The 26,716-nt window shown below is 42.2% G+C and overlaps 1 protein-coding gene across 2 annotated transcripts in view; it reads left to right on the top strand.

Moving 5' to 3' along the window:
* The window catches only part of fmn2a (formin 2a), a 44,024-nt gene that overhangs the window by 16,480 nt on the left and 828 nt on the right, over nucleotides 1-26,716 (top strand). For both annotated transcript variants that reach the window (XM_077582257.1, XM_077582256.1), the window contains exons 8-17: nucleotides 6,423-6,484; nucleotides 9,910-10,001; nucleotides 10,074-10,203; nucleotides 10,596-10,742; nucleotides 11,717-11,776; nucleotides 12,403-12,523; nucleotides 16,373-16,465; nucleotides 22,799-22,850; nucleotides 24,454-24,603; nucleotides 26,626-26,707. In XM_077582257.1, coding sequence (XP_077438383.1) covers nucleotides 6,423-6,484; nucleotides 9,910-10,001; nucleotides 10,074-10,203; nucleotides 10,596-10,742; nucleotides 11,717-11,776; nucleotides 12,403-12,523; nucleotides 16,373-16,465; nucleotides 22,799-22,850; nucleotides 24,454-24,603; nucleotides 26,626-26,707 — 989 coding nt within the window. The remainder of the gene's footprint in view (nucleotides 1-6,422; nucleotides 6,485-9,909; nucleotides 10,002-10,073; nucleotides 10,204-10,595; nucleotides 10,743-11,716; nucleotides 11,777-12,402; nucleotides 12,524-16,372; nucleotides 16,466-22,798; nucleotides 22,851-24,453; nucleotides 24,604-26,625; nucleotides 26,708-26,716) is intronic.

Genomic DNA, 26,716 nt, shown 5'->3' with positions numbered 1-26,716 from the left:
CCTCCCACCATTTTGCGCTTTTCATTTTGGTTCCAGCCCCTCTAGCCAACCGCACGACTATGTTTTTCTCCGACTTGTCACCATGTTGTCGGGCCGCCTTTTGTCAAAGTGATGTCACTCGCGAGATGATGATGATGAGAACGGACTGTCTTCCTGTTTTAGTTTGTCTCTGATTGCTCCGCCGTCGTCACTCATCGACGTGTCTAAACACTCGCTCTCGTCAAAGATGCCTCACATTGCGGTAGAGATCCATTTTCGCTGTGAAGTTTTCACCAAAACGAATTTAATTCATGACAAAAAAAATACAAATACCTCAAATTTGAAGAGCCTGTAATTCACTCTGTGGTGTGTTGTTGCCCTCGAAGCATTTCCACGCTTGTAATTGGAGTTTGAAGGTGAGAACATCCATCTTGGGTCAGTGCTGGAAGGGCATGCGCGGGCCACGCTCATCAGCACTGCCGTTCATCTCAAATGTTAGGACAACTTTTACCTTAGCGCACCATTAGCGCTGATTGGAAACGTCAGTATATCACAGAGAACAAGATGGAGGGAGACGATACAAGAGCTTTGGTGACATGCATGTTAGTCAAGCCCCAACAGTGAGTTTTATGGAGTACGGACAAATATGCATGTTGTAAATAGCTTTAACATGTTTTATTCTTTTACAGAACTAGCCTTCAGTTCTGCTGTTGTTCCTTCCTATGACAACTGCTTCTCATTTACAGTTCTGATGTATCAGCTTAACTTGTTCACTGCCATAAATTCATAAAAAAATTTTTTTATTAAAAATTAGGGGTGACAGGCGATTAATATTTTTAATTGTAAATAATTGCATGACTTCACTAGTTAACTCATGATTAATCACAAATTCTATATCTGTTCTAAATATACAAAAAAAAAATATTCAAAGTTTTCATACTCTTGTTAACAAAAAGTGGGGAAAAAAAGTTAAACTAATAGAAATAGTTCAAATGAGTTTTTGACATCTATAGCCGTCAATCGCAATAAATGAATTAAAAAAAAAAGAAAAGACAACATTATTAAAAATTTGGGGCGTCAGGCGATTAAAATTTGTAATCATAATTAATTGCATAGCTTCACTAGTTAACTCACAATTAATCACAAATTCTATATCTGTTCTAATTGTACGATAAAAAAAATATTCAAAGTTTTCATACTCTTGTTAACAAAAAGTGGGAAAAAATGTTAAACTAATAGAAATGGTTCAAAAGATTTTTTTTACGTCTGTAGCCGTCAATGGCAGTGAATGAGTTAAAGTGGAAACCTTAAACATTTCTTTACAATAATACGTTATATGTGACCACATTAGTCTAAACATGACATTCTGATTAATATTACATTTTTGGAATATGAGTTATGAAGCAAAATCCAGCCGTTTTTATCTATCTCAGGGGGCGGCCATTTTGCCACTTGCAGTCGACTGAAGATGACATCACAGTTGTTCGGGGCTCAGGCAATGACCAATCACAGCTCACCTGTTTTCTGAAGCTGAGCTGTGATTGGTTGTTACCTGAGAGCTGTGCAACAATAGCGGGGTTTCCATCCTCCCATTTGTATTCAAATTTTCAAGAAATATGAAAATAAAACTGAATGGAAACGAAAAAGGGCCCAAAATTTGCAACAACAACAAAAACACTTGGAAGGAAAAGGAAAATGCAAATTTTGGCTATGGAAACAGGTTTTGCGAATGGGAGCATGGTAATATTTAAAATAGAACGTCTTTATATATTTTGGGGTGAAAACGAGTGAATTGACTTTTTTTTTTTTTTTTTTTTTTTTTTTTTTTTTTTTTTTTTTTTTTTTTTTTGGGAGATCTCAGTATTGATCATTTGAAATGTCATCATCATTGTTCTCCCTTTTTTTTTTTTTTTTTTGTATGTGTGTTTGTGCGTGTGTGTGTGCGTGCGTGCGTGCGTGCGAAAAAAAATAAAAATAAATAAGAATTCCCATACCGTTCACCTAAACCGAACACTTCAAAATCCAGCCAGAGTCGTGGGGCCGCCAGGAGACCCAAAGGGGGACCAAAGAAAAGAAAGAAAAGCGAAGCCCAGCACCGACCAGACACCACCCACCGGGCCACTAACCTTCACCAACCCCAAAGACATCCCAACTCCAACAAATCAGGGAAACCTCAAGGGCCCAAAGGAAAAACTGAGGAAAGGTAGAAAGGACAGACGAAGCAGAGTGAGATCCACAGACACCAGCCTCCACCGAATCAATGACCTGAGGGAGAAACAAATTGTGTCTGAGTCTCGATAGATGCTGGTGTGGTGGATCTAGCATGCATGAAAATCTCCACCAAAGAGGGGAGCCGTCGACCTCCGCCAGGACAGAGCAAGCGCAACACCTCAGGGCCCCCCAGGCCGCGGCCGCGCCAAAGGACGACCCCCGGGCCCCGCAGGGGCCACCGGCCGGAGAGCAAACCCCGGAGCAGGAGCGCCCCCCACCCCAACGCGGCCCGCGCCCCCAACCCAACGCAGCAGGACGGGGCACTGCAGGCCCACCAGGCACCCCACCGGCCCACAACCCCCGCTCCCCCCGCGACCCCCCCGCCCCCCACCCCCGCCACCCACCCCAACCCAGCCCCAACCGCCCCCAGGCCCCCAAATCCCCAGACACCCTCCCCACCCCAGCACCCCCCACCCCGGCACCCCCACCACCACCCCCCCACCAACCAAGCCGCCCCCGCCCCCCGCCCCCACCCCCACCAACCGACAGCCCCCCAGCCCCCGACCCCAGACCCCGGGGACACACCGCACCCAGGCATCCGCGCCGAAGAGGGGGCCGGGCAGCGGAGCGGAGAGGGCACCCGCGCCCACCCCACCACGCGGAGGGACGGAACACCAGGGGCAGAAGGGGAGATGGGGGCACCGGAGGACGGGCGGCATCCCCGAACCCCAGGCCCAGCGGGGAGAGGCCCCGGTCGTCACCCCAACGATCAAAGTGAAAAACTAACCCTGTTACTAAGTTCGCCAGCTCGCCGACTGGCGAACTCTACCCCTAAACCGTGTGTGTGACCCCACCCAGTGTATATACATAAGTGTGTGTGTGTGGTGCATTAAAATTGGGGGCAGGTGAACCGGAGCAGAGGGAAATGATATCCCCCCCTGCTCCGATCCATCCGCCCCCCAGGCGAGTGAATTGACTTGATGGGATGCAGTTCTGTATGGCTGGACGTGTCCGATGGATGACGAAGTATTTGAGTGAATCGAGAGACTGCACGGTGAAGTTGAATGAAGGTTTAACTGGATACATTTACTGCATGGATGCTAGTCGCATGCCAGACGCCAGGACTGTTGGATTGACAGACATACAAAGGATCGGAGTGACAAGTTTGGGATGGAGGAACAATAGACAAACTGATGAATGGAAGAAGGACTAAATGAAGGTCATTTTTACAAAGATAAAACAAAATAGCACAAAGTGTCTTTGCAGTTTAATAAGAAAATGTTCCCATGATATAATTTTGTCCTGATCTTCATGAGATTGGGAAATTAACTTTGCTTCACATGCTTGAGTAAATGTCACTTCTGATGTCGTGAATCATGCGTTTTATTTGCCGATGATAAAAACGGCGCCGCCTGTCAACATTTCAATATCCCCAACGGAAAAGCACTTGTGATTCACACGTTTTAAGATGCTCCCTTGTGTATGTCGGCGCTGTTGCTCGGCGACCGGTCAACACGTTGCTGTTGTTTGTTTGTCGTCTCGTGTCCACCCGTCACAAGACATGACGTCTGCCGTGCCGCCTTTCAACGTGGCCATCGATCTCTGTTGCAATCTTTTCAAACGTGCCTTCATGGAGAACGGCCCGCCAGATTCTGATGCAGAAATGAAAACCAAATGGTTTGTGAGGAAGCAAGGGAGGAAGAGGGGCAACGAAGGGGGGGTCGTCGTGAGTGACAAGAAGAACTACAATTTAGGAATTCCTCGGACTCTTAAGGAGAACGAGATGGCAGATAGCAACGCTAAAGATCTGATTGTATCATTTGCTTGAGGCGCTCCTTCTTACAGTTGTGCCGCGATTTATCGTGACCACAATACGTATCCTTCCATTTCAAAACAAACTTTCAAAATGAGATCAATTATATTTGGAATACAGTAATTCATTCCAGTTCAAACCGTCTCGCTCATAAAACCGCTTTAAAGTAGACATATGATGCATTCTAGTATCAGTAGTATTTGTGCACGTGTACATTTAATTTAGCCAATTGCAGCTCAGTTTTGTTGTACACGATTTGGCCACTTAGGGGCAGTGTGGTTCCGTGCGTACTGATACACAGTTAAGTTGTAGCCACATTAGAGAGTAGAAGAAAAAGCTCACGATCAAGTTATGCAATTAAAAGTTGTTGTTTTTTTGCAGTGTAGGAAAAGCATATGCCGGTGAGTAATATTAAGATGCTTTTCTGTATACATTCCTGAAGCATTTTGTATGGACAGCCGTTCTTTTGAGTGATAAGTGCCGCGAGTAACGTGCTAATTAGCATTAGCGAGTCAGACTGGACACCAGACCAGGCAAAAAAAGGTTGGATAATAGTGAGTACTTGACTTGTTTAGCTCTGATAAACTGTCAATCAAGATAGCATTTAGCATTGCCATTAGCTAAAGTAATAACACAACGACCGGTTACCAAACAGACTTGATATTGTTATAAATACTTTCTGGTGAGAATTTACATTATGTTTGATTTCCAGCAAAATTTGCAATGTCATGGTTTATATTGTTAAAATCTGGTCACCAAAACATAAGTATCACTGCTTTGGCATATTCCACCTTTTGCTATAAAAGGCTACTTGACTCATTGAGCCATTTACAGCAGTAAACAGCAGCATTTACCTGTTATGCTGCATGCAAATGGAATAAGTGGCCATCAAAAATGAAGTCAGCCCAAATCAATTTCACTCTCCTACAAGTAAAAATCAACTTTTAAAAATGTGTTTGTAAAAAAAGAAAATAAATGCTGTTTAATGCTAATTCAATTGATCAATCAATAGTGTGGTGGTGTTTACAAATCGGTGTGTAATATGATCAATACTGTGAGTAGCCACCACATTACTTCATCATAAATAAGATGTCAACATGCATAAACACAATAGAGTATCAAAGTATGGACATCAGTCTACTCTAAGGCCAAAATCCAGTAAAACAGGCGGGAGCGAAGGGGATTGCGTCATTGAAAATGGCTGGGAGTCAGTGAGTTAACCAATAATGAAGTGTAGTTCAGTTTCACACCCAAACCACAAGGCAAAGCGTGAACCTCAATTACACCTCGTTCCATTTACACTCCTGACACCTTGCACAAGAAAACAAGGCGGGTCTAAGGTGACATGTTGAAATTGTCAACATTCAACTGTATTGGTGTTGAGTTCTTCGCCGGGCAAATTATGCACACATAGCGACAACACATCGGCCTCAACACCGCAGACCCCGCGGGGGGGGCTGTGTTTGTCTTTAAACATTTACTTTCAAAGGATTAATGCTGGCGGGCGCCTGGGTCCTCGCGCCGAGACAAAAAGGCGACGGCAGGAATTCAAACACGCGAGTTCAAACACACGTCAGCGCAGCACTGCCACATTGGCGAGACCTCTGCAGTCACGTCGTACTCTGCGGCTCCGTTTGCCAGCAATCGCCACCAGAGCTGATAAATACGACGCGCAGGGAATGCCAGCCGTGTTTCCGTGCGGCTTCCAACCGCAGCAGAGCTCTCGGCTATCATAAAGGGGACGTCTTATTGGAAATGGACTTTTTATTGCTTGTCTACAAAATAGTTGCGTCTCTGTAGTGTCGTTTCAAACATCGAGTGTAAAATTACACAAGCAAGTAAATCTTTTTTTTTTTAGTAACGTTGAAGTTCGTGAAAATTCTATAACAACCACCTCCCACCAGCATCGATCAGTTAGGCTGGGTGAAGATCCAGAGCCACTTTCAACCTGATGGTTAAATTTGTTAGCTTTGGGCAAGCAGCATTCATTTAGCCTGGACACAAAGGGGTGAAGCACTCTGAGGTAAGCAGAGCTGTAAAGTTTTTTTTGGGGGGGGATAAACATATTAGCGTTCATGAACAGCAAATTATAAATGACGCCTCCATCAGAGAGTTTTGTAATTTCATATACAGTAGATATGTTCATACCATATGTTGATACCATATGTTGATACCACTTTGACATGGCGTCAAAGCAAAACGTTTGTCTAAATGAAGCTCCTCAACTCACTTGAACGTAGTTCCCTGCCACAATAATGCCACAAGATGGCAACAAAGCACAAAATTTGTCTAAATGAAGCTCCTTAACTCACTTCAACATAGTTCAGGGTCACGAAGATGACAACAAAGCACTACCTTTGTCGAGGCCCTAAAGGTCATGTCCTTGCTTGTTTATAATGTCCTGTCCTTCTTCCCTCAGCCGTCCTCAATATGGACAACACTGTCGTGGATCTGGAGACCCTACAAGCGCTTTATGAGAATGTGAGTATCAAAAGCATCGAGGGGTGTCACACTTGCTCTGAAAACGTTTTTTATCTTGAAGGGAAAGACGAGCCAGTCTCGCTCAGACGGCGGTTTGTGTCATCAATCTCGAGCCGTAATCATTTCTGCACTTTTCCCGCCAGTGCAAAAAATACATAAACACAAAAGTTGAGCAACAAAAGCCGCACTGCTAAGCACTTTTCCCCCTTCTTCTTTCCGTTTAGCTTTTATTTTGAAACTGTCGCTTGCGGCAAACAGAAAGACGTACTTGCACATTTCACACCGTCCACATAAATAAACTGGCTGTTATTTAATGACAGAAGGCAACCTAGCAAGGATTTGACGAGACGTGATTCATCGCACTTTCAAGCAGGCGACCGTCAGCTGTTAGCGTAGCTTTTTTTTTTTGTGTAATCATAATTCACACAATGGCTGGCCTTCGAAAGCAAAAAGCTCAACTTTTGCAGGGAAAAAAAATGAATTCAATTAGGCTGTTGTGTTTTCAGAATCAAGCGGCATGTTTTTCCACTCGACGCCACTCTACTGTGAAGAGATTTTTCACTTCAGATGTGGCGTTTCCTGCCTCCCTGTGAAGGGTTGAACTAAAGGACATGGGCATTAGGCATTAGGCAGAGCGGCTCGCCACAAACCGTGTGATGTTTGGAGAGGGCCTGAATAGGGGAGCGATGATTTAACACGGTAAACATGTTTTTGTCACACTGAATCTGATCGACTTTTGCTCCTCCTGCTCCGAAGAGTTTGCACGCGTGTTGTGCCTTCGTAATATTTGCCACCACGGCCTGTCAACAATAAAAACTCATCTTGGATTTGAAAGTGGTTCTCTCCTAACCAGTAGGAAACCATTGGGAGCACCAATGGCGCTAGCTAGCTAGCACCTGGGGCTAAAGCCAAACTGTGACAGGGTTTCTAACTAGCTAGCTAGCTCTCTAGCAGGTAAACGAGCCCCAATGGTGCTAGCTAGCTAGCACTTGGGGCTAAAGCCAAACTGTGACAGGGTTTCTAACTAGCTAGCTAGCTAGCTCTCTAGCTAGCAGGTTAACGAGCCCTAATGGAGCTAGCTAGCTAGCACCTGGGGCTAAAGCCAAACTGTGACAGGGTTTCTAACTAGCTAGCTAGCTCTCTAGCAGGTAAACGAGCCCCAATGGCGCTAGCTAGCTAGCACCTGGGGCTAAATCAAAACTGTGACAGGGTTTCTAACTGGTAAACGAGCCCTAATGGCGCTAGCTAGTTAGCACCTCGGGCTAAAGTCAAACTGCGGCAGGGTTTCGACTTAGACTAAAACGCTCCACCAGCTCCTCTCCTGTTGGAGGGGTTTTTGACCACCTGCACGCAACAATGCTTTATTCCGTGGTTCCTGCCCCTCACCACATACACAATGAAAGGGTTTGACGATAGTATGCTGCGCTCTGATAAGTGCAGTGTAAAAAAGGCTTTAGGGTGTTACAGCAAGTACAAAACGTGGAATAGGTGAATTTTTCGGCAAACATCCGAGGATAAGCTTCCACAGAAAAAAAACGTGAATGGCAAATGAGCGGCGCTGCTTGACTGTAAATGGCTGATTGTTGATCATGGGAACAAGATGAGCTGCCGTTCTGATCCGACATGTCAAGAGTCTCCTCTAACGTCTCAAGCGCTCACCCCACGATTTGGAAGGCCTATCGCCCCTTTCTCCTTCTACCCCTCCCGTCCCTTCGCCGCCTCGGGCTGTGTTATTGAGTGGAGGAGCCAAATTGTTTCCCTTTTGTATTGCGAGACTCCATCCTGTCTGTGGGTCTCCAGACCCCTAAACCACAGTTGGCAGCACAGTCAGCCTGTCTTGAGGAATGCGAGGGGGCTTCTAATGGTTACGCCCTCGCTCGCTCGCTCGCTCGCTGGCTGCGCGAAAGAGAAGACTGCTCTCCCTCACTTTCCTCGCGTCGCCTCGGCACAAACACGCTCGCAAACAAACTGAAACCGAGCACAGAGATTTTACTTCTTTTTTCCTCCCCCCTTCTGCGGGCGTAGAGTCGCTCAGTCTGCGATCTTGCGGATTATAGTCACTCCTGTGCTTTGAACAATAAGCCATTAAAAGGGGGTGGCAGTGATAGTGGGAAAACGGCTCCCTCCTTTGCAATATCACAAGCCATAATCTGGGCCCAGACTGGCTGTCTGAAGCTCAGACTGCTGACGGTAGCGAAATGTCACGCAGGTCAGTCAGAAGCACGGCCCCTCGCGTACGATCGTTTAATGATCGCCTCTTTATTTTCTTCATAGCGTGTGGCTTCTGATGTCTTTCTATGTTTATGACATTATACCCGCGCTCATTTGGAAAGTATTCTTTGCACTTCAGTGCACTGAGACTCTCATAAACGGGAAACTGAGTGACATAAATGAGAGAATTAGCCATAGTCGGCTCCCTTTGCCCAGAACTAGAAAAGCGGATAATGAATACCACTTGGCCAACTACTGCTCCAAATCTGGCATCACGGAATATCATCCTACATTCCTTTGCATTTGATATTCCACATGGGACTGTATTTTCCATGCTAACAACCGTTGCAACATGCCCTTGCAATTCAAAGATCACACGCTTATGCCTACTTGTCCCCAATTACGCCGAACACTGCTGGGCTGCGCTGCCGCCCTTTGAAAGGGATCTGTTTTGTGTTAAATATATTTACACTTGAAAATGTCTCAAGAGGAGGGCGAAGGAGAGCTCGCCCTCGCCCCAAGAAGGCGGCGCTGTGCAGAATACTAATCGGACCCTCGCTGCGTTTGATGCTCGTTTTTGATGTCTGTTGAGGATCCACGCGAAGGCCGGCTTGAGCGAAGGTTCGATAGACAAGTGGGGGGGGGGGAGGCATCGTCACATTTGTCCATCGTCATCATCTTTCGGTCTTGGCAGGAAATGCAACTGACATGATCAAGCATTTTAGTGTGTTGTTGACATGTTATGGAATTGTTAGTATGCAAGTAATTGGGTCTCTGGCGCACCCGCCCACCCATCAAGTGTCAAACTAAACAACTAAGAAATTATTTTATCATCTGCTTATTAGGGAAAAGCTGTAAGCTATTTTGAATTTTGCTGAGTCATAGTTTGACCAAATTAACTCTACCCGTGACTTGGATCAGGGCTGGGCAAAAAAACTGAGCCACCTTCAAGCGACCATCTAAGTCTGTGTTGTGTTTGTCGATGTGTTGGCGGAGCCTTAGTCACTAAGGGTTTGAAGTGCTGCCTCCACAAGTGAAAATGCTTTACTTTGTCTTTGTGGACTTTAGGCTCCGCCTCCGCAAGTTGAATCCACTCTACATACCGTTTTTTTATTTCAACCCACAGTAGCAACGACTTCACGTCACTTTTGCAATACATTTGGTTTGAAACATTGCCAATTGAATTTTCCAATGGAACAATTTCCGTCAATCAGAGAGCCCAAAATGACGAGATGGAGAACATCACCAAACACATGAAGTCGGTGCAAGACAAAAAGGACGCAAAGCCTCTGGACAAGCCCGAGCAGTAAGTCTGCATTGCGCGACTTGAATCTGCTCACTGGATGAAAGTGAGCATCCTTCAACGTTCCTTCTTCAGGTTCTTGTTGCAGTTGTCTGAGATCCCCAACTTCTCTGAAAGGGTCTTCTGCATCCTTTTCCAGTCCACTTTCCATGAATGCATCACCTCCATTGTCCGGAAAATGGAAATCCTACAAAGAACATGCAAGGTGAGATGCGGCAACCTTGAGCTCTTTTTGTAACTGGCTACTGCTCAAGACCTATAAAAAAAAAAAAGTATTTTGAGAGTCATACCCTAAACTGAACAGGAAGTCCGCCATTTTTATTTTATTTTAAAATTTGGTCCCGTTTTTGCCCTTTCCTAAAGGTCATATTTGAACAAACTCCTCCTAGAAAATGTATCCGATCGTCTTCAAACTTTGGACGTTTTATCTAAAAGTGTTTTAAATGAGAAGTTACAGATTTTTTTTTTATTGTGTTGCATGCTGTTGCCCTGGCAACGCGCTGTTGGCAAAGACAAATAAATATAAATATATATAGTTCATTATTAATTCAATATAAATATCAGCCTGTCTGACTTTGATGTTTGTATGTGTGTCAGTCTCTTCAGAGTGGGAAGTGTGTATTGCAGGTTCTGGGTCTGGTTCTAGCTTTTGGTAACTTCATGAATGGAGGTAATCGAACCCGCGGGCAGGCTGATGGCTTCACCTTGGACATTCTGCCCAAACTGAAGGACGTTAAGAGCTGCGTAAGTACTTACAAAAAAAGAAGAAGACGAAAGTGTCGTGTCGTTTCAGGAAGGGAATGTTGTCATGATATGGAACCGCCAATATCCAAAGCTAAATCAAAAGATGTTCATATCGGAGTTCAGAGGAATGTTCTAGAAATGTGCCTCAAAAGCCGATGTTGCTTTTCTTTGGTGGTGTTTTATGATGCCCCTGTTGAATGTTGAATTTCAACACAGTTTCAATAATTCTGTAGCAATTTCATTCACAAAAAATGAACTTTACCAACCAGATGCTAATGTAAATAGCATGAAGCTAAATGTATGACGCTAATGATTATCATGGCCTTAAGATGTCTCATGTTCCTTTTCTATATGTCAGATGTCTCTATATGGTGATTATTGTATTTTAGTTTTAGCCTGAATTAATAATGAACTTTGTGTTCCGTCTGATAGTTAGCTTGCCTTGCCTATCACTTGACATGATATCCCATTGGACAAAAAGGTTTCGAAATGAGAACAACGGCTTCAATCCAGCTCTGGAGGTTCCACTGTATATAAAAATAGTCGAGCGAAAGTCATCGGAAAATCTTGACCTCCAGTGTCTCCCCCGACCTGGAATTAGAATTCGAGTCAAATCTTGGAACTTGTGGTCCGCATGAGCTGCAGAGCTTTGGAGAAGAGGCCATCGTGTTTACTCTTCTCGCTCAATATCACGCTGGTCCCAGTCTGCCCTTGGCAGCGCCATATAAGGCCGTGATGCTGGAGGTGGACCGAGCGTTGCGTCCATAAAGAACATCCCACTCTGAATTATGACAGCCAGCCAAGCGTGTTGTTACATTGTTCCCCTAATGTCATGATTGATGCTCCCCCTCCTCAGGGCTGCTGTTTCTATTTTTGTGTGCCCACGCACAAATTGAAACGTCCTGCTCCGAGATGATTAGATTAATAAATAAAGGATTTGGGTTTATTTATTTAGGTCTTTTCCTTTCTTTCAGGATAACTCCCAGAGTCTTTTGTCCTACGTGGTTGCTTACTATCTGAGGCACTTTGATGAGGTATGTTTTCATTTCTGTTTATTTGAATCACTTTTCCGTTGGGGTCTGATTCCCTCAGAAATCCTTCCAGAGCCCTCTTTTCATCTCCTCTCTCGCCAGAGGATACAATGACTTATCCTTTATCAAATTATTTATTTTTCTTTTCCGTATATACGGCAACGTGAAATCTCTCCTCCTCCTCCTCCTCCGGCTGACTGGTGATTTTCTGTCTGCATTTCACTCTTCATCTCTCGGCCTGGGTTCGTTCAAACTGGTCGCCCCGTTCACTGGCACGGCATCTAACGAGGCGCTGGTGTAAATAATTAGTTTTCGCCAGATGAGATGAACTCGGGCCCGAGTGCCGCTTGCCAAAATCAACCTGCATTACATGCTCGCAGCACTCATAATGGCCTTGGAGCGACAGTGATGGAGAGGATTGTGATGATATTTTTTTTTTCCCCGTTTGCCCTGCTTAAATGCTCCTAAATGTGTTGTCAAATCAAACATATTTGTTTGAATTGTTCATAAGCACACAAGGGCCACTTACTGTAAGACATTTGCATCAATCTGGCTGGTGTGTTCATAATGTATACAAGCGAGGCCTTCCTCGAGTCATTGTGTGTTTCTCTGCATGTGTGCTTCTCCAGAATGCTGGAAGAGAAGCGTGCGCTTTCCCTCTACCCGAGCCGCACGACCTCTTCCAGGCCTCCCAGATGAAGTTCGAGGACTTTGAAAAGGATCTGCGCAAGCTACGGAAGGACCTGAATGGTAAGCTGACACAGAAAATTGTTACATTTCCAGTCTTCGATCAAATACAGATCGTAGTAAGTAGCGTTATTTTAACACTGTCAGAGTCAATTTCCTTAAGTGTTGGGTGTAACCTGAAAAGCACTACCTTGAGTGTTAAATTGACCACACCCTCATTTCCGGTGAAGGAGAAACTCTGCAGTTTTCCAGCGCGCTGTCGACATTTCAATACATCCAGTTGTTGATGTCAGGGCGGCGTGGCTCAGTGGTTGAGTAGTCGTCTCGCAACCCTCAGATTGAGGGTTCAATCCCAGACCAGTGTGGCTATGTCAAAGTGTCCTTGAGCAAGATATTGAACCCCTCCTGGTGCAGTGTCATCAGTAGTCAAAAAGTAAAGTGCTTTGAGGAAAAACTATATAAATGAAGTACCATTTACCATAATAAAATGTTGAGTTACATTTTTTAACACTGACACTAGTGCAATTCACTCTTAAGTGTTTAGACACCAGAGTTCAGTGTAGTTTGGCAGGATTAAATGTTTAACACTGAGTACTTTCAAAACTACTCAATGTTTACAGGTGTAGATTTTTAACACTGCACAGTGTTAGAGTAACACTTTGAAAAGTGCCAGATTTACAATCATTGGTGTGGACACAAACACTTTTCTAGTGTTGGATTTAACACTCTCAGTGTTAATCCCAATTTTTTTTTTAACGCTACAGTGTTGGAGTAACACTGGAAAAAAAGTAACACTTTAAAAAGTGTTAGAGTAACACTTTGAAAAGTGCCAGATTTACACTCATTGGTGTGGACACATAAACACTTTTCTAGTGTTGGATTTAACACTCTCAGTGTTAATATATATATATTTTTTTTAACGCTACAGTGTTGGAGTAACACTGGAAAAAAAGTAACACTTTAAAAAGTGTTAGAGTAACACTTTAAAAATGGTCAGATTTACACTCATTGGTGTGGACTCACATAAACACTTTTCTAGTGTTAGATTAACACTCAAAATGTTAAATCTAACACTAGAAATTTTTGCTGTGCACCCGACCGCGATCTGCTTGCGAACAGGCTGGACATTCGCTGGCTGCCTACGTTTCCCCCCCATCTGCTTAACTCGACCCTGAGGTGTTATTTGTTTATGGGCAACGCGTGAGGAAACATGTGGAGCCATGAATTATGCATGAGGCCTTTAACATAACTTCTCGCGCGGAAACGGAAACTCATTTTCTCAAAAGTCGAGCATGCCACGGCCGCGGTCAGATTGGCGGAGGTGTGTCAGCTGCGAGATAACATCTGGTTGTTGTCCAGACGGCAAGCAGAAACAGATGTGACTGGTTCGGGACGAGACCCCCATGGGTTCGGTAGACCTCCTCATGAAATTGAGATCAGCATACATAATGATGGCGCTCATTTGATTTTCACCCAGTGTAAATTAGTTGACAATTTGATAGGAAGATTTTAGAATTTTGTCCTTAGGGTCCTGCTGCAACAGCCTCTGCAAAGATGGCAACAACAAAAAAAGCATGTTCCCTTTTTTTTTTCAATTTTATTTCGAAGACGTATGTAAAGAAAAAACAAACAGATTTTAAAAGTACATGTGTAAAGACAAAATATATAAAAAAAAAAAACATATACAACAAACACAACATTCAAGCAACGAAAGCAACATAAGAAAGTTTCATAGTGTTTCACCCAAACGTGCTGCTTTTAATATCGTGACACGACGACGACGATATTGTGGCAGTTTTAATAATATTGCCATTATCGTTACGCCAAAAGCCTCAAAGTGTCCAATTAAATTGTTCACTGTGGAGGGGCCGGGTTTCATCTCATCACATCTGGAAATTTCTATAATACGCTATTTCATTTTATCTTCTATAGCTCTAAATTAATTTTGCTTTTGGCAACAGCATCTCTCCTCACGTCTGAGGCAATTTTTTTTTTTTTTAACAAAAGGAGATACTTCGATACGGTGAAATGTTCCATCATGAAACAGATGGAAAAACCATTTGATTGATTGATTGGTTGATCAAGATCTCTGGAAGCAAATGTGCTGCTTGGCTTGCGCTTTGACAAGGAAGTGAAGACCTAACGAATGTGGCTGTTGGGAAATGGCTCATTTCTCTTTCTCAAAACACTCAGCAGCATTTTCCAAGCATGTCCACGGGCACTTATAAATGTATTTTTGTGCAAATATTAAAGTGTGAGATCGTCAGTTCCCCAAACAAGTTTTGGTCCCTAGGATGTTTTATGCGCCTTTACTGCTAAACTAATCAACTTTTGGGATACGCTTTGCCAGACAGTTTTTTTTTTTAAACTTATGTCGTAATTTGTAAGTCATGAAGATTTAATCGCTCGCAGGGGGTTATGAGAATAGGCTTGTCTGCTACCCCCTCCGAACGGCGTTGTCGCGAACTTCCCGCACATAAAAACGTCATCACCTGCTCTACCTACGGCGCTCTTCATAACCTAACGTCTGCTGAGTTCTCTAACAGACGCCGACTTTGCAAATGGGAGGCTGGGGTGTTCCGATAAGCGCTAAAAGGACCTCTGCTAGCACGGAGAACACGAGTAGAAGTCATTAGGTCCCATGAGGGGAGGCGACATATGGTTTCTAAATTTCATACACGACCACGTCCACTCCTCTTCTCTTCTTCAGTCTTGTTTACATTGGGTATCTGTATGAGCAGTGGGATGTCCAACCTGCGGCCACGGGGGCCTTTTGCCACCATCCATTTTTTTCAGCGGCCCACAGCTTGAAGTAAAAATGACACTTGACACTGCCAGCAAGGCTGGTTATAAGATACAAATGAAAGTATTCGCTGCTAAAATAGTAGACAATTTATCTTCAAAATCAAAAATAGTTTTGTCCACTTTCTGCTCTGTGTTGATTTATAATCAAATCGCATTAACTATTTTTTTCCCAGAAACGTATACGATTTTACAACATATTTTTAATATTGCCATGCTCCCATAATGTATTTATAATTTTGTTTTGTTTTTTTATGCTAGAGCATACAGAAGGCTTTGATGCAGCTTCTGACCTGAGGAAATGGCTTAAGGCAATGGTAGTTATTACAAAAACGGCCAGCAGGTGGCAGCAGAGTATAAGAGATCTACCGATTTGTGAATACTCATGAAACTTAGATATATTTTAATGCTAATTGCTACAAAATGGAAACAGAAAGAAATTTACTTTTTTTTTGGGGATGAAAGAAGAGACTCGAATCTTTCTTTTGGTAGGTTCCATGTTTTTATAGCAATAGAACAGAACATTCTGTGGGCCTTGCAAAATCAGTTAAAATCCAATGAAACAGCCAGGAGTAAAGGGGATTGCTTCAGTGAAAATGGCTGGGAGTGAATGAGTTAATGATCTTCAAGAAACTGTTTCAAAAATGGTCATCTTACTACAGTTTGTGCTCGTATAGGTTCTGAAAGTGAAGATCGGCTTCAGCTGCTACTAGAAAACATAAACAATAGACAATTTCTGGCCTGATTGATTGATTGATGGCTTATTGATTGATTTGAGCATGTTAAGTACATTAAAAAAAAAAGAATTTTAAAGTGGCCATTTTTCTGTATGTGGCCCTCAAACTAAAAAGTTGGAGTGTATTAGAGTAAAAGCAAGGTTATCGCATATTTTTGTGCTAAGAATGCACAAGTTATGACATTGGTATTCACTTTATGTGAAAACTTGGATGAGGCTCTGACTTTTCTAGCATGTATTTGTTTTCCGTTGCCTGCACTGCATTCGGGGTCATAAAGTCTACGCTTGCAAAAAAAAAAAAAAAAGAGCCAGAGTTGTAACCTGTGGTGACATGTGCTCCGCCACTGCGTATCTTCGCATCCTTTTTCTTTCAGCGTGCTCCAGAGAGATGGAAAAAGTATGCAAGCTGTCCTCAGAAGACAACCTGCAACCCTTCAAGGACAAGATGGATGCGTTTGTTAGCCAAGGTGAGTTATTCGCGCTTTGTCACATCCACATACAGTTTGCCATAAAGTAGAACAAATGTACGGAATACGGCACATATTCCAGCTTTATTTTCTCTCAAGAACATGCATATTCGCTTTAACGATGACTCTAAATTGTCCATAGCTGTGAGTGTGAATGAGTGTCTGTCTCTAAATTAGAGCTGTCAAAATTAATAGTTTAATCTACAAGTAATCAATTGTTTAATTAATTGACAACTATTTTAACTCATTTGCTCCCAAAAACGTTCTATTTCAAATATTGCCATGGTCCCAAAAACGTATTTATACGTTTGTTTTTGTATGCTAGAGAATACAGAAGGCTTTGATGCAGCTTCTGAACTGAAGAGGTTGCTTAAAGCAATGGTAGTGGCAGGTGGCAGCAGAGTATAAGAGATCAGCCAGGGCCATGTTGCAACAAGCTCTTTTGCCAGTGTTTTCAACAAGTTTGTGAATAATGATGAAATTTAGCAATATTCTAATGCTAATTGCTGCAAAACGGAAACTGATACAAATATACTTTTTTTTCCTAATTAAAGAAGAGACTTGAATCTTTCTTTTGGTAGGTTCCATGTTTTTATAGCAATAGAACACAATATTTTGTGTGCCTTGCAAAATCACTGAAAATCCAGTAAAACAGCCAGGAAAGAAGGAGGTTGCTTCAGTGAAAATGGCAGCGAGTGAATGAGTTAATAGGGTAATCATTTGGAGTCACTTTTTCTGGAGTCATTAATTGAAGAAGACAGATTATCTTCTGTGTTTATTCAAAATAAGTCAATTTCAAACATCGTTTTTTTACTTAAGAAGAAAATGACCAACCCGGTAACATAGTTCAACCCCCCCCCCCCCTTTTTTTTTTCTTTTTCACCATAATAGTAATCTGGTAAAAAATGCTTTTGGAATACACTTCAATGCAAAATTAAAATGAATCCCAATAGCCGATTAATCTATTAAATAATCGGTAGATAAATCGATTAATCTATTGAATAACCGGTAGATTAATCGATTCTAAAAATATTCGATAGAGACAGCACTCCTCGAAATGTGACCCGCAATTGTGTTGGCGACCAGGATGCACAGCGTAACTACCACCCTAATGAGAATATTAGTGGTCAAAATATTAGAAACCCTTCAATAAGATGCAGTTACAATTGCACACTGAAAAAGCAGAAAAGAAGCCTGTCACTTGTTGAACTCTTCTGCGTCTGTCTCCGCACCGATCTAAATCCAATAAACCTTGGCAATGAGATGTTTACCAAAAGGGCTGTTAAAATGATGATGATGAATTGATGCGCACTTCCTCTTTCACTGCCCATGCTTCAGAATTACATTACCCGGCTGACAACCTTGTATGAAAGCAGTTCAATTTATGCCGTTTCGCACTTCTAACGTACAGAATCATTTGAATAATGTGGATGAAATAACCAGCAAAATCCATCTTCCAAAAAAGCAGCTTGTAGACTCGGTGTCACATTTCAGATGTCAACACTGAAAGTGGTTTTCCATCGCCTCGGTCTCACATGGTTTTGCTTCATTAAATGCTCAACTGACCCAGTATCTTACTCAGCAAACAAAGATTAGAGAAGAAGTCCAAAAACTGAAAACAGATTTGTTTGTTTTTTTATATATATATGATTTTTTCCCTCACCCCTCCCATGTCACTCCAAAGCCATCATCAGATGTGTTGTGTTGTCAGCCTGACAAAAACAACCAACTGAAAATATTTACTGGAGCATGCGGTGTACTTGTTCTGTGTAAGTGAACCAAAAACATCAACTGAGACACCAGAGTTCATCAGCTGATCAACACGGAGATCCTTATAAAGTTAATACTTGAAAAAAGTCCCCAAGATGGACACGTAGCGGAAACCAGTGCTATAACTATTTTCCCCTGGCCAAAAAAAGCATATATAGACACATTGACAAGATTTAAAAGTCAAGTGTAAATATGAAATATTGAATTAGCTTGTTCATTAGCTGCGTCCCAATTCAAGTTCCGCGCTTTTGAGGGTCCATTCTACATGGTCCAGTGCATTCAGACACACCTCCAAAAGTTGTTATTTATTCAGGGAGTAGATTGTAGTCCCTAAACCCTTGAGTAACTTTATTTATTCATTTATTTAATTAAATTTAACTCTATTTAGAGTGGGACCAAATAGACTCATTTTAGAGTAAAATTTTCTTTGTAGAGACAGCCATAACAGGAAGTGGCAAAGAGGTCCCGAAAGTAAAAACCCTGCCACAGTTTGGCAGTTTAGCCCCAGGCGCTAGCTAGCTAGCTCCCTAGCTAGCTCCCATTGTGCTCGTTTACCTGCTAGGGCGCTAGCTAGCTAGCTCCCTAGCTAGCTCCCATTGTGCTCGTTTACCTGCTATGGAGCTAGCTAGCTAGCTAGCATCAGGAACTGAAGCCAAACTGTAACAGGGTTTTTACTTTCTGGATCTGGATTTGCCACCTTTGGACATCATACTGCAGTCTTACAAATAGGAATGCTGAAAGAATTAGGAAAACTTTTTGAATTTTATTTTTTTTTGCACAACTGAGTATATATACAGCAGCAGCAGCAAAACATTGTTCAACATTGTTTGCTGTGTGTTTTTACATAACGATAAATGTACTTGCCTTCTGTTGGCTTTGACCCAGGCTACATTTAACTGACTGTGACCAATCTCTGTGAAGAAAACATGCCACAGGCTTCGCACCGACTGCTTTTGTATTCAAATGAGGACGTATAACGCGGAGCATATGTGGCTCGGCGGTAAAGCTCGCTGTCCGTTTTTTGAAAGGAAGTCTGCAGATGAAAGCTCCTGGCGCCCTCTGTTACTCCCCCCACCCCCTTCTTCGCTTCTCTCCGAACCTCTCTCATTCGCTCTCTTTCTGGGTTGCGGAGAGAAATATGGGAGCTCCCGCTTTGATTCACATGACAAGATTTTTCCTCTGAGAGACCATTGCGAGCGTGGAAGTTTGACTCGCATGGCTCCAGACGGGTTTCTTGGGGTTCCGCCACTGTGGCGGTAGAAAGGAGAGGGCGGGGAGCAAACTCAAAACAAAACAAGAAAAGAGCCAAATGTCATATTTTTTTGTTTTCTCGCTAATCTCCAAAAGGCCCGGGGGTTAAACTGTTTCTGGCTCCATAGTTTAGAACCGCCTTTGTTTGTTTTCTGACCATGAAACTAACCACAGAATAACAGTGGAAGCGGACATGTTGGAAATCCGTTGTTTGGTCTCGCTCCGTTTTTGCCGCTCGCTTCACAAACTCTCTCGCCGCTCTTTGATGCTCAGTCATCGGGCCTTGTCGGATAATCTGTTTCTGATAGACATCCAGATTACCAGATGATGGGATTGCATCCATTCTCCCCGATTCTTCTATAAACAATCGTGAGATGTTTTTTGTGTTTCGGTCGCCGTATTATTACTAAAATAAACTGTTACTTTACTGTAATACGATCACTGTCCAATAAAAAAAAAAAAAGCATGTACTGTATCTCTATGCTGTCAGTTTAGTTATGGCTGGAACGCAGATTGTTCTGGTTGTTTTCTGGCAAATAATGAAATGACCAAATTTAGAGATACATGCTTTTCATCAGACAGTTTCGATTGGGCTTTATTTAGGTCGCATTTGAGTTGGAACCTTTGCAGCTGACTTTGGTTGAGAGGCAGAGGTGGCAAATCCAGGTCCAGAAAGTAAAAACCCTGCCACGGTTTGGCTTTAGCCCCAGATGCTAGCTAGCTAACTCCCCGGGTGCTTGGTTACCTGCTATGGAGCTAGCACAAGGGGCTAAGACCAAACTGTGGCAGGTTTTCTTTACTTTTTGGACCTGGATTTGCCACCTCTGGATAAACCTTCGCGGTTAACTTTGTCTGAGAGGTGGGCAGATGTGGCAAATCCAGGTCCAGAAGGTAAAAACCCTGACACAGTTTAAGTTTAAGCCCCAGGTGCTAGCTAGCGAGCTCCCTAGCTAGCTCCCCGGGTGCTCGGTTACTTGCTAGGGAGCTAGCATAAGGGGCTAAAGCCAAACTGTGGCAGGGTTTTTACTTTCTGGATCTGGATTTGCCACCTCTGGAGGAACCTTCACAGTTTACTTTCACTAAGAGACAGAGGTGGCAAATCCAGGTCCAGAAAGTAAAAACCCTGCCACAGTTTGGCTTTAGCCCCAGGTGCTAGATAGCTATCTACCCGGGTGCTCGATTACATGCAAGGAAGCTAGCATAAGGGGCTATTGCCAAACTGTGGCAGGGTTTTTACTTTCTGGACCTGGATTTGCCACCTCTGGAGGCGGGATAGTCCGTCAGCCAAGGACACGTGAACTACAATTCACACCTATGGATAATTAAGTTACTTTAGTCTCGTATCTAAGTAAACCAAGCCTGGTGGAGGGGCAAGGAAAGGCTGGTGAGCCGCCAGGCTAATAAAACACTGTAGGAAAGCCTGAATCTTCAATCTGCAGTCTAATCTGCATCAAATTTTATCTTTCTTAACTGGTCAAATGTCACTTTCATTATCGCCTTTCAACGCTCCCATTTTTAGCTCACTTTTGGAGAGTATTGTTCCATCAAATCGAGAACCCAATTGATATCGGACGGATGTTACAACTCTCATTAATGTCCATGTGTGTTATTACTTCCTTACTTCTCTCAAGGAACAAAGCAACTTCCAGATATCAAGCCTCATGAATATTGTTTACAGATTGATCATAATATATTGACGAGCTGTCATCCGTCACGAATGGGACTGCGGGCCGATGGGTGATTTAGCGCCGTGGAATTGCGCGGGTCCCAGTGGGTTTCTCCGAGATCTTTAGATGCGGCTCTGGCTTCAATTACACATCGCAACCAGATATTCTCGGGATAAGAGCTGAACATATATTTGCGCCAGGAAAGATGATCTGTTCTATCTGCTGTCATGTCTACCTCGCAAAAAGAACCCGTGAGGAGACGTGACTTTAGCACATGCCTGATCATTGACGGTTTAATGCAGCTTTAGCATACATTTATTGACGGCGAGGGTCCTGCGAAGACAATTATTCGGCAGCACCATCGACGGTAAACGGACCGAGGGGGAAAACGTACCTCTGGATTGAATCCGCTGTTGCTCTTATTCTTTTTGAAAACAAAACAGGCAGCCTCCGGATCAGAGATGAGATAAGCGAGCCTACACCGAGCCAGGCTGTCACACTTCACCGCCATTCCAAGTGACCCCGATGGCCGCTGAGATTACAGCAGCTTGAAATTTTGAGCAGTGCCGAATTTTTTTATTTTTTTTTTTACACCAGGGACCGGTTTAATGTACAGCAGTTAGGGTTGTTGAAATGAAAGCTCTCACTCTGCACATTAATTTAAATTCTTTAAAGCATTAAAAAAAATTAACTCAATTAACTCAAGATTAGTTGTACATCTTTGACAAATCATCTAAGCACAAAGTTACCTCTACAGCGCTGGAGAAGTTTTGAGAAGAATACAAAATGCCTGTTAAGCTGATCTGTTTCGATCATTGTATTTTACAGGAAAATTATTGTATTCAAGGATCAAAAAAAGCTAACGTAATAGTTTGGAAACTAAATATACTTACTATTTGATGACTTTACATCAATTCCAATATTTTACTGATATATCTGTTTAAAGCTCTGTAGAACATAGCAGTACAAAAATGCGATTAAATTGCGATTAATCGCGATTAATTACGGAATTTGCGTGATTAATTGGTTAAAAATTGGAATGGATGGAAACGGGTAGAACTCAAATGTCCGTTGTGTGCATTCTCAGTAAATTCGCTTAAAATTTTTGACGCAATTGGACGGAAACCTGACTATTGACACTAGCTAAAAATGTTTATAATGTCCAGTTCATGTTGTGATTTTGTTTTGGTCGGCACGTCACAGAGAGATGTTGGAATGACCCGGCCATTCCAACGTGGATCAACAAAATGTATTTTCTTCGGTCTCCAACTGGTCCTGGTTCGGGACTGCTGAGCTGATGGACGCAGTCACGTGCTAATCTTAATTTGCTCACACTCCTGTTCCGTCTCGCACCTCTCGCACCGACACAGCCATCCGTCTCCATTGGGGAGGCAACTGCACAAAGAGGCACTTGTGCCGCACTCGGTAAGAATCATTTGTCAGTTGTGCAACAGCGAAGCGAGCCGCCGCTCGAACCCGCTCGGTGGCACACCAGCGACCGCGAAGACGACTGTTGGTTTAACGATGGCAGGCAGGAACGCTCGTGTACATACAAGTCCGCCTGCCGCTGATCTCATCCCTGCACGCATTCCTTGCACGGCTCTCACTTTCCCACAAAATGTCTTTTCTTTTCTCTCTTTTTCAGCCAAAACTGAGCTGGAATCGCAAGAGAAACAACTGGCAGAGACTCAAAAGACGTAAGCCCTTGATCTTTCTTTCATGATTTTCCCGCAGCTTCTTCACCTCTCTTCGGTAGGTGATTCCTCTTATTCCATTTCACAGATTACATAAGGCCTGCTCTTGTGCGTCAAAGCACTGATTTGTGAGTTTGGAAGTAAAGGCAACAAGGGATGTTCAATCCAACAAAGCCTTAAAACGCCGTATTCACAGAGGAACATAATCTTGCCGCTTTGTCAATATTTAGGGCTTCTGGTTCCCTCGGTTATAGCGAAGGTGCAGGCCGTCGTTCCGGGGGGCCTCAGTAGACGGGAGGCCCCCCCTGCGCGGTGTCTGCGTTGTTTATCTAAGCGGAGCAAGAGGAGACAGCCTTGGCTCCAGGTTTCTGTTACGGCTGGCGAGGAATGCGTCGTTCCTACAGCACACTCCAAACAAAGACAGCCCAACCTGTCCACCGTATTGATCCACTGCAAGCCGCCTCGCCGTTCAACACCTTGACGTGCGTCATCCCGCGGCACCGGCGCTTCTGATGGATCGGCGGCACCTCCCACTTTTCCGTCAAGGTTTCTTTGTCTACCTAGGGAGAAATTCCGATTGGAGCAAAGGGGCAGCTGCATATATCAGCATCACGTTCACATTTCATTAACGCAGTGCACTTTGTCATCTCCATCTATAGCCATTGACAATTGACTGAGGTCTAAACACGTTTTTATGTCATTTGAGTATCTTGGGCCAGATTTAATTACCTAATAGTACCCACAGTTCACTTCTCGAAGGGGGTCTGATAAGTTACTTTCACTGTTTGTCATTAAAATATTACCTGAAGGGTATTCAGAGGTGTGCAGATGACCCATGACCTTTCCTGATATTTATTTATCTTAGGGGTGTGAATTGCCTTGTACCTGGCGATTCGATTCGTATCACGATTCGATTAAATACCGATTAATCCCGATACGAATCTATAAATTGATTATTGCGATTTTTTTAATTAATTTTTTTACTCAAATTTTGACAATACTAATCAGTAAACTTGTACATGTACACTGTAAGATTTGTATGAAAATGTATTTATCTGAAAATTCAAGCTTTAAACTGAGCCACTGCATTTAACTCTGCAGTCTTTCATGTTTGAACAGCACTGAACTAAAATATTAAGGTTTAATGTTCCATTAATATAACATTCTTCCTTGCTTAATGTGTGAATCCTAACCTTAAGTAAGACGTTTTGTTGAATATTTCCATAAAAAATGTATGTTTAAAAATCTATTTGAGAATTGCGCGCTGTAATATCGCGATATATTGCCGAATCGATTTTTTCTAAAACCCCTGATTTATGTATTTATTTATTTACTAATTAATTAATTTTAATTTTATTAATTACTACTGCATTAGTGTAGGTTTGTGATACACTACAGCTCGTTCTGTCTTAAGTACAAATTTACTCTCTGAATTCACTGTTTTGTTTCTAAAAAAGCATCAAACTCCAAGATAAGCGTCTGGATTCTGCATATTTGCTTGACGCCGCCAATTCTTTTTGCAATAACTGAATTGTTGTTTTATCTCATGTTGTAATAGTTTTGCCTGGATGTTCATGTTTTCTTTTTTGTTCTCCTCTTCCTTCAGTTTCTTGGAGCTGAGCACATCCTTCTCCGTCAAACCCAAATCGGGAGAAAAAGAGGCGTCACCCAACACTCTTTTCGGCCTTTGGCATGAGTTTTCCACGGATTTTAAAGAGCTGTGGAAGAAGCAGAACAAGCTGATGCTAAAGGAACGGTAAGTTACACAGACCCCGGATTAGCTAGAGAGATGAATAGACTGTTTGTTCGCTAGCTACATGAATAGCCAGATCAAGCCAAGTTAGCAAAGTTGAAATTGAAAATGTTGCAAAGTTAGCCTAGCTTAGTATTTTTGTTGTTGTTGCTAGTAGCTAATATGTATTTGTCTTTTAGCTAGCTAACTTTAAAAAAAAAAAAAAAACTAAGCTTGGCTAACTTAGACTAGGCTCACTTACATAAATCTTGCTATTTATGTAGCTAAATTGCTAGCTAATATGTATTTGTCGTTTAGCTAGCTACTCGGCTACATAATAGCCAGATAGAACAGTACCTAGGTAGATGATAAAGAAAATTGTCACAGCATCATTAAAAGTTGTAGCCTTGAGGAAGTATCCCAAGAAATAGAAATATAAAAAAATATAAATATAACGAAACGATAAACTATGATCCATCTTAGTATTAGTATTGCATGCTAATGTCAACAACTAAAACTAACACAAATGCTAAACCTAATGTATCTTACTTATTTGTTTTATTTGACTTGGTAGTTAGTTCAGTCTGTTTAGTATTTTTTCTTCAACCATAAAGAGGTAAATTCCGTTTTTAAAGCAAGCTAACAGCTAACTGTTAGCTACGCCCATGAAGTTATAGTGTGATCTGAACAAAAAAAGATTTTGATTCAAATATTATGACCTTTATGACAACGATAATTCAACAAACGTTCTCGACTCTTGAACAAGTTGAAGTGGATCTCGTGCACTCTGTCGATCCTATCGTGGTCATTCCGATTCGCAAAGGCAAAAGACACCAAATGACCCCAAATCTGGGTCTTCAACCCTGTAATGAAAAGAACACACGCAGCATCCATTTGGCTTCCAGTGCTACGATGGGATACACTGATAACAATGCATGTCGACAGAAAGCAAATTGGTCCATTATGCCACATGCCACATTGTGCAGCAGGAAAGAATACAAACATTTGAAAGCATGAACTCTTTGACCTTTTGCCCCCGAGCTATCATGCAGCTTTGGCTGTGTGGTGGTGGTCGCACAATTAAAGATTGTAATCTTCCCTCACGGTGGATTGTTGTGCAAAAGCAACAGAGCTGGCACTGACAATTGATTCTTGCCCGCTTTTCACATAAAGCCCAAATCATTCTATTAGTCCCGAACTGGTTTGCTTGACCTCATCCGTTATTGTGTGTGCGTAATTTTTAAGACTTTTGATTTGAGCCATATCATAAACAGCTGTAGGAAGCCCAGCAGGAGACATCGTCACAGACTTTCTATTCTGGCAATGTTAAACGGGAGATCATGATTACTATATTCTCAAAAATAATGCTAACTTTTCCTCTTAACATTAGGACTTTATTTTTCATTGACCCTTATACAACACTATTCCAGTAAATTCCAACAGAATATTTTTTTTTGTAAAGTTTATTCTTAAGAAAGTCTGACTAAATTCTTGAAATATTAACACTTTTTTTTTTTTAAATCTTTTTAAAAAAATGTTTAAAAAAAAAAATAATCTTCATAATATAATTTATTTATTCTCTAAAAGATTTGGAGATTTTCAATTTATTCTTCAAAAATCATTACAAAAAAATATTACAGGGTTAAAAAAACTAGAACTTTTTATTTGGACTATTTAAGTGGACTTCTTTTTATATAGCTATTCTATGTAGTACACGTTTTATTCTATAATTTGTTGTTCTTGTAATAATAATAATATTCATAATAATAATACAAATTATTCTGGTATTTTTGCCAACATTATTGTTGGAAAGTTCTAACTGTGAATCCCCCCCCCCCCCCTCATAAAATTAAGACTTAACTGGTAAATAAAAATATGACTTTGTCTAGAAAAATGGTATGTCATTTTGCCCTATAATAATAGAATATATATTTTTTATTTTTAAATGTGACCCTATAACTACATCACATTGCACAATGCACCGCAACCCAACAACAAATTCCAAAGCGTGCTGCAAGAATAACGTTTGCGTCTGCTATATTTTAGGCTGAAGATGGCGGAGGAGTCTTTCAGAAAGGCCAAAGAGAAATCATCCTACGTGGTCACGCCCAAACATGCAACTGGAATCGTGCGTCAC

Source organism: Vanacampus margaritifer, chromosome 12 (assembly GCF_051991255.1).
Source record: "Vanacampus margaritifer isolate UIUO_Vmar chromosome 12, RoL_Vmar_1.0, whole genome shotgun sequence".
NCBI classification, from domain to species: Eukaryota; Metazoa; Chordata; class Actinopteri; order Syngnathiformes; family Syngnathidae; genus Vanacampus; species Vanacampus margaritifer.
Note: the sequence above shows the minus strand (reverse complement) of the source record. Positions and strands in the feature narration are given on the sequence as shown.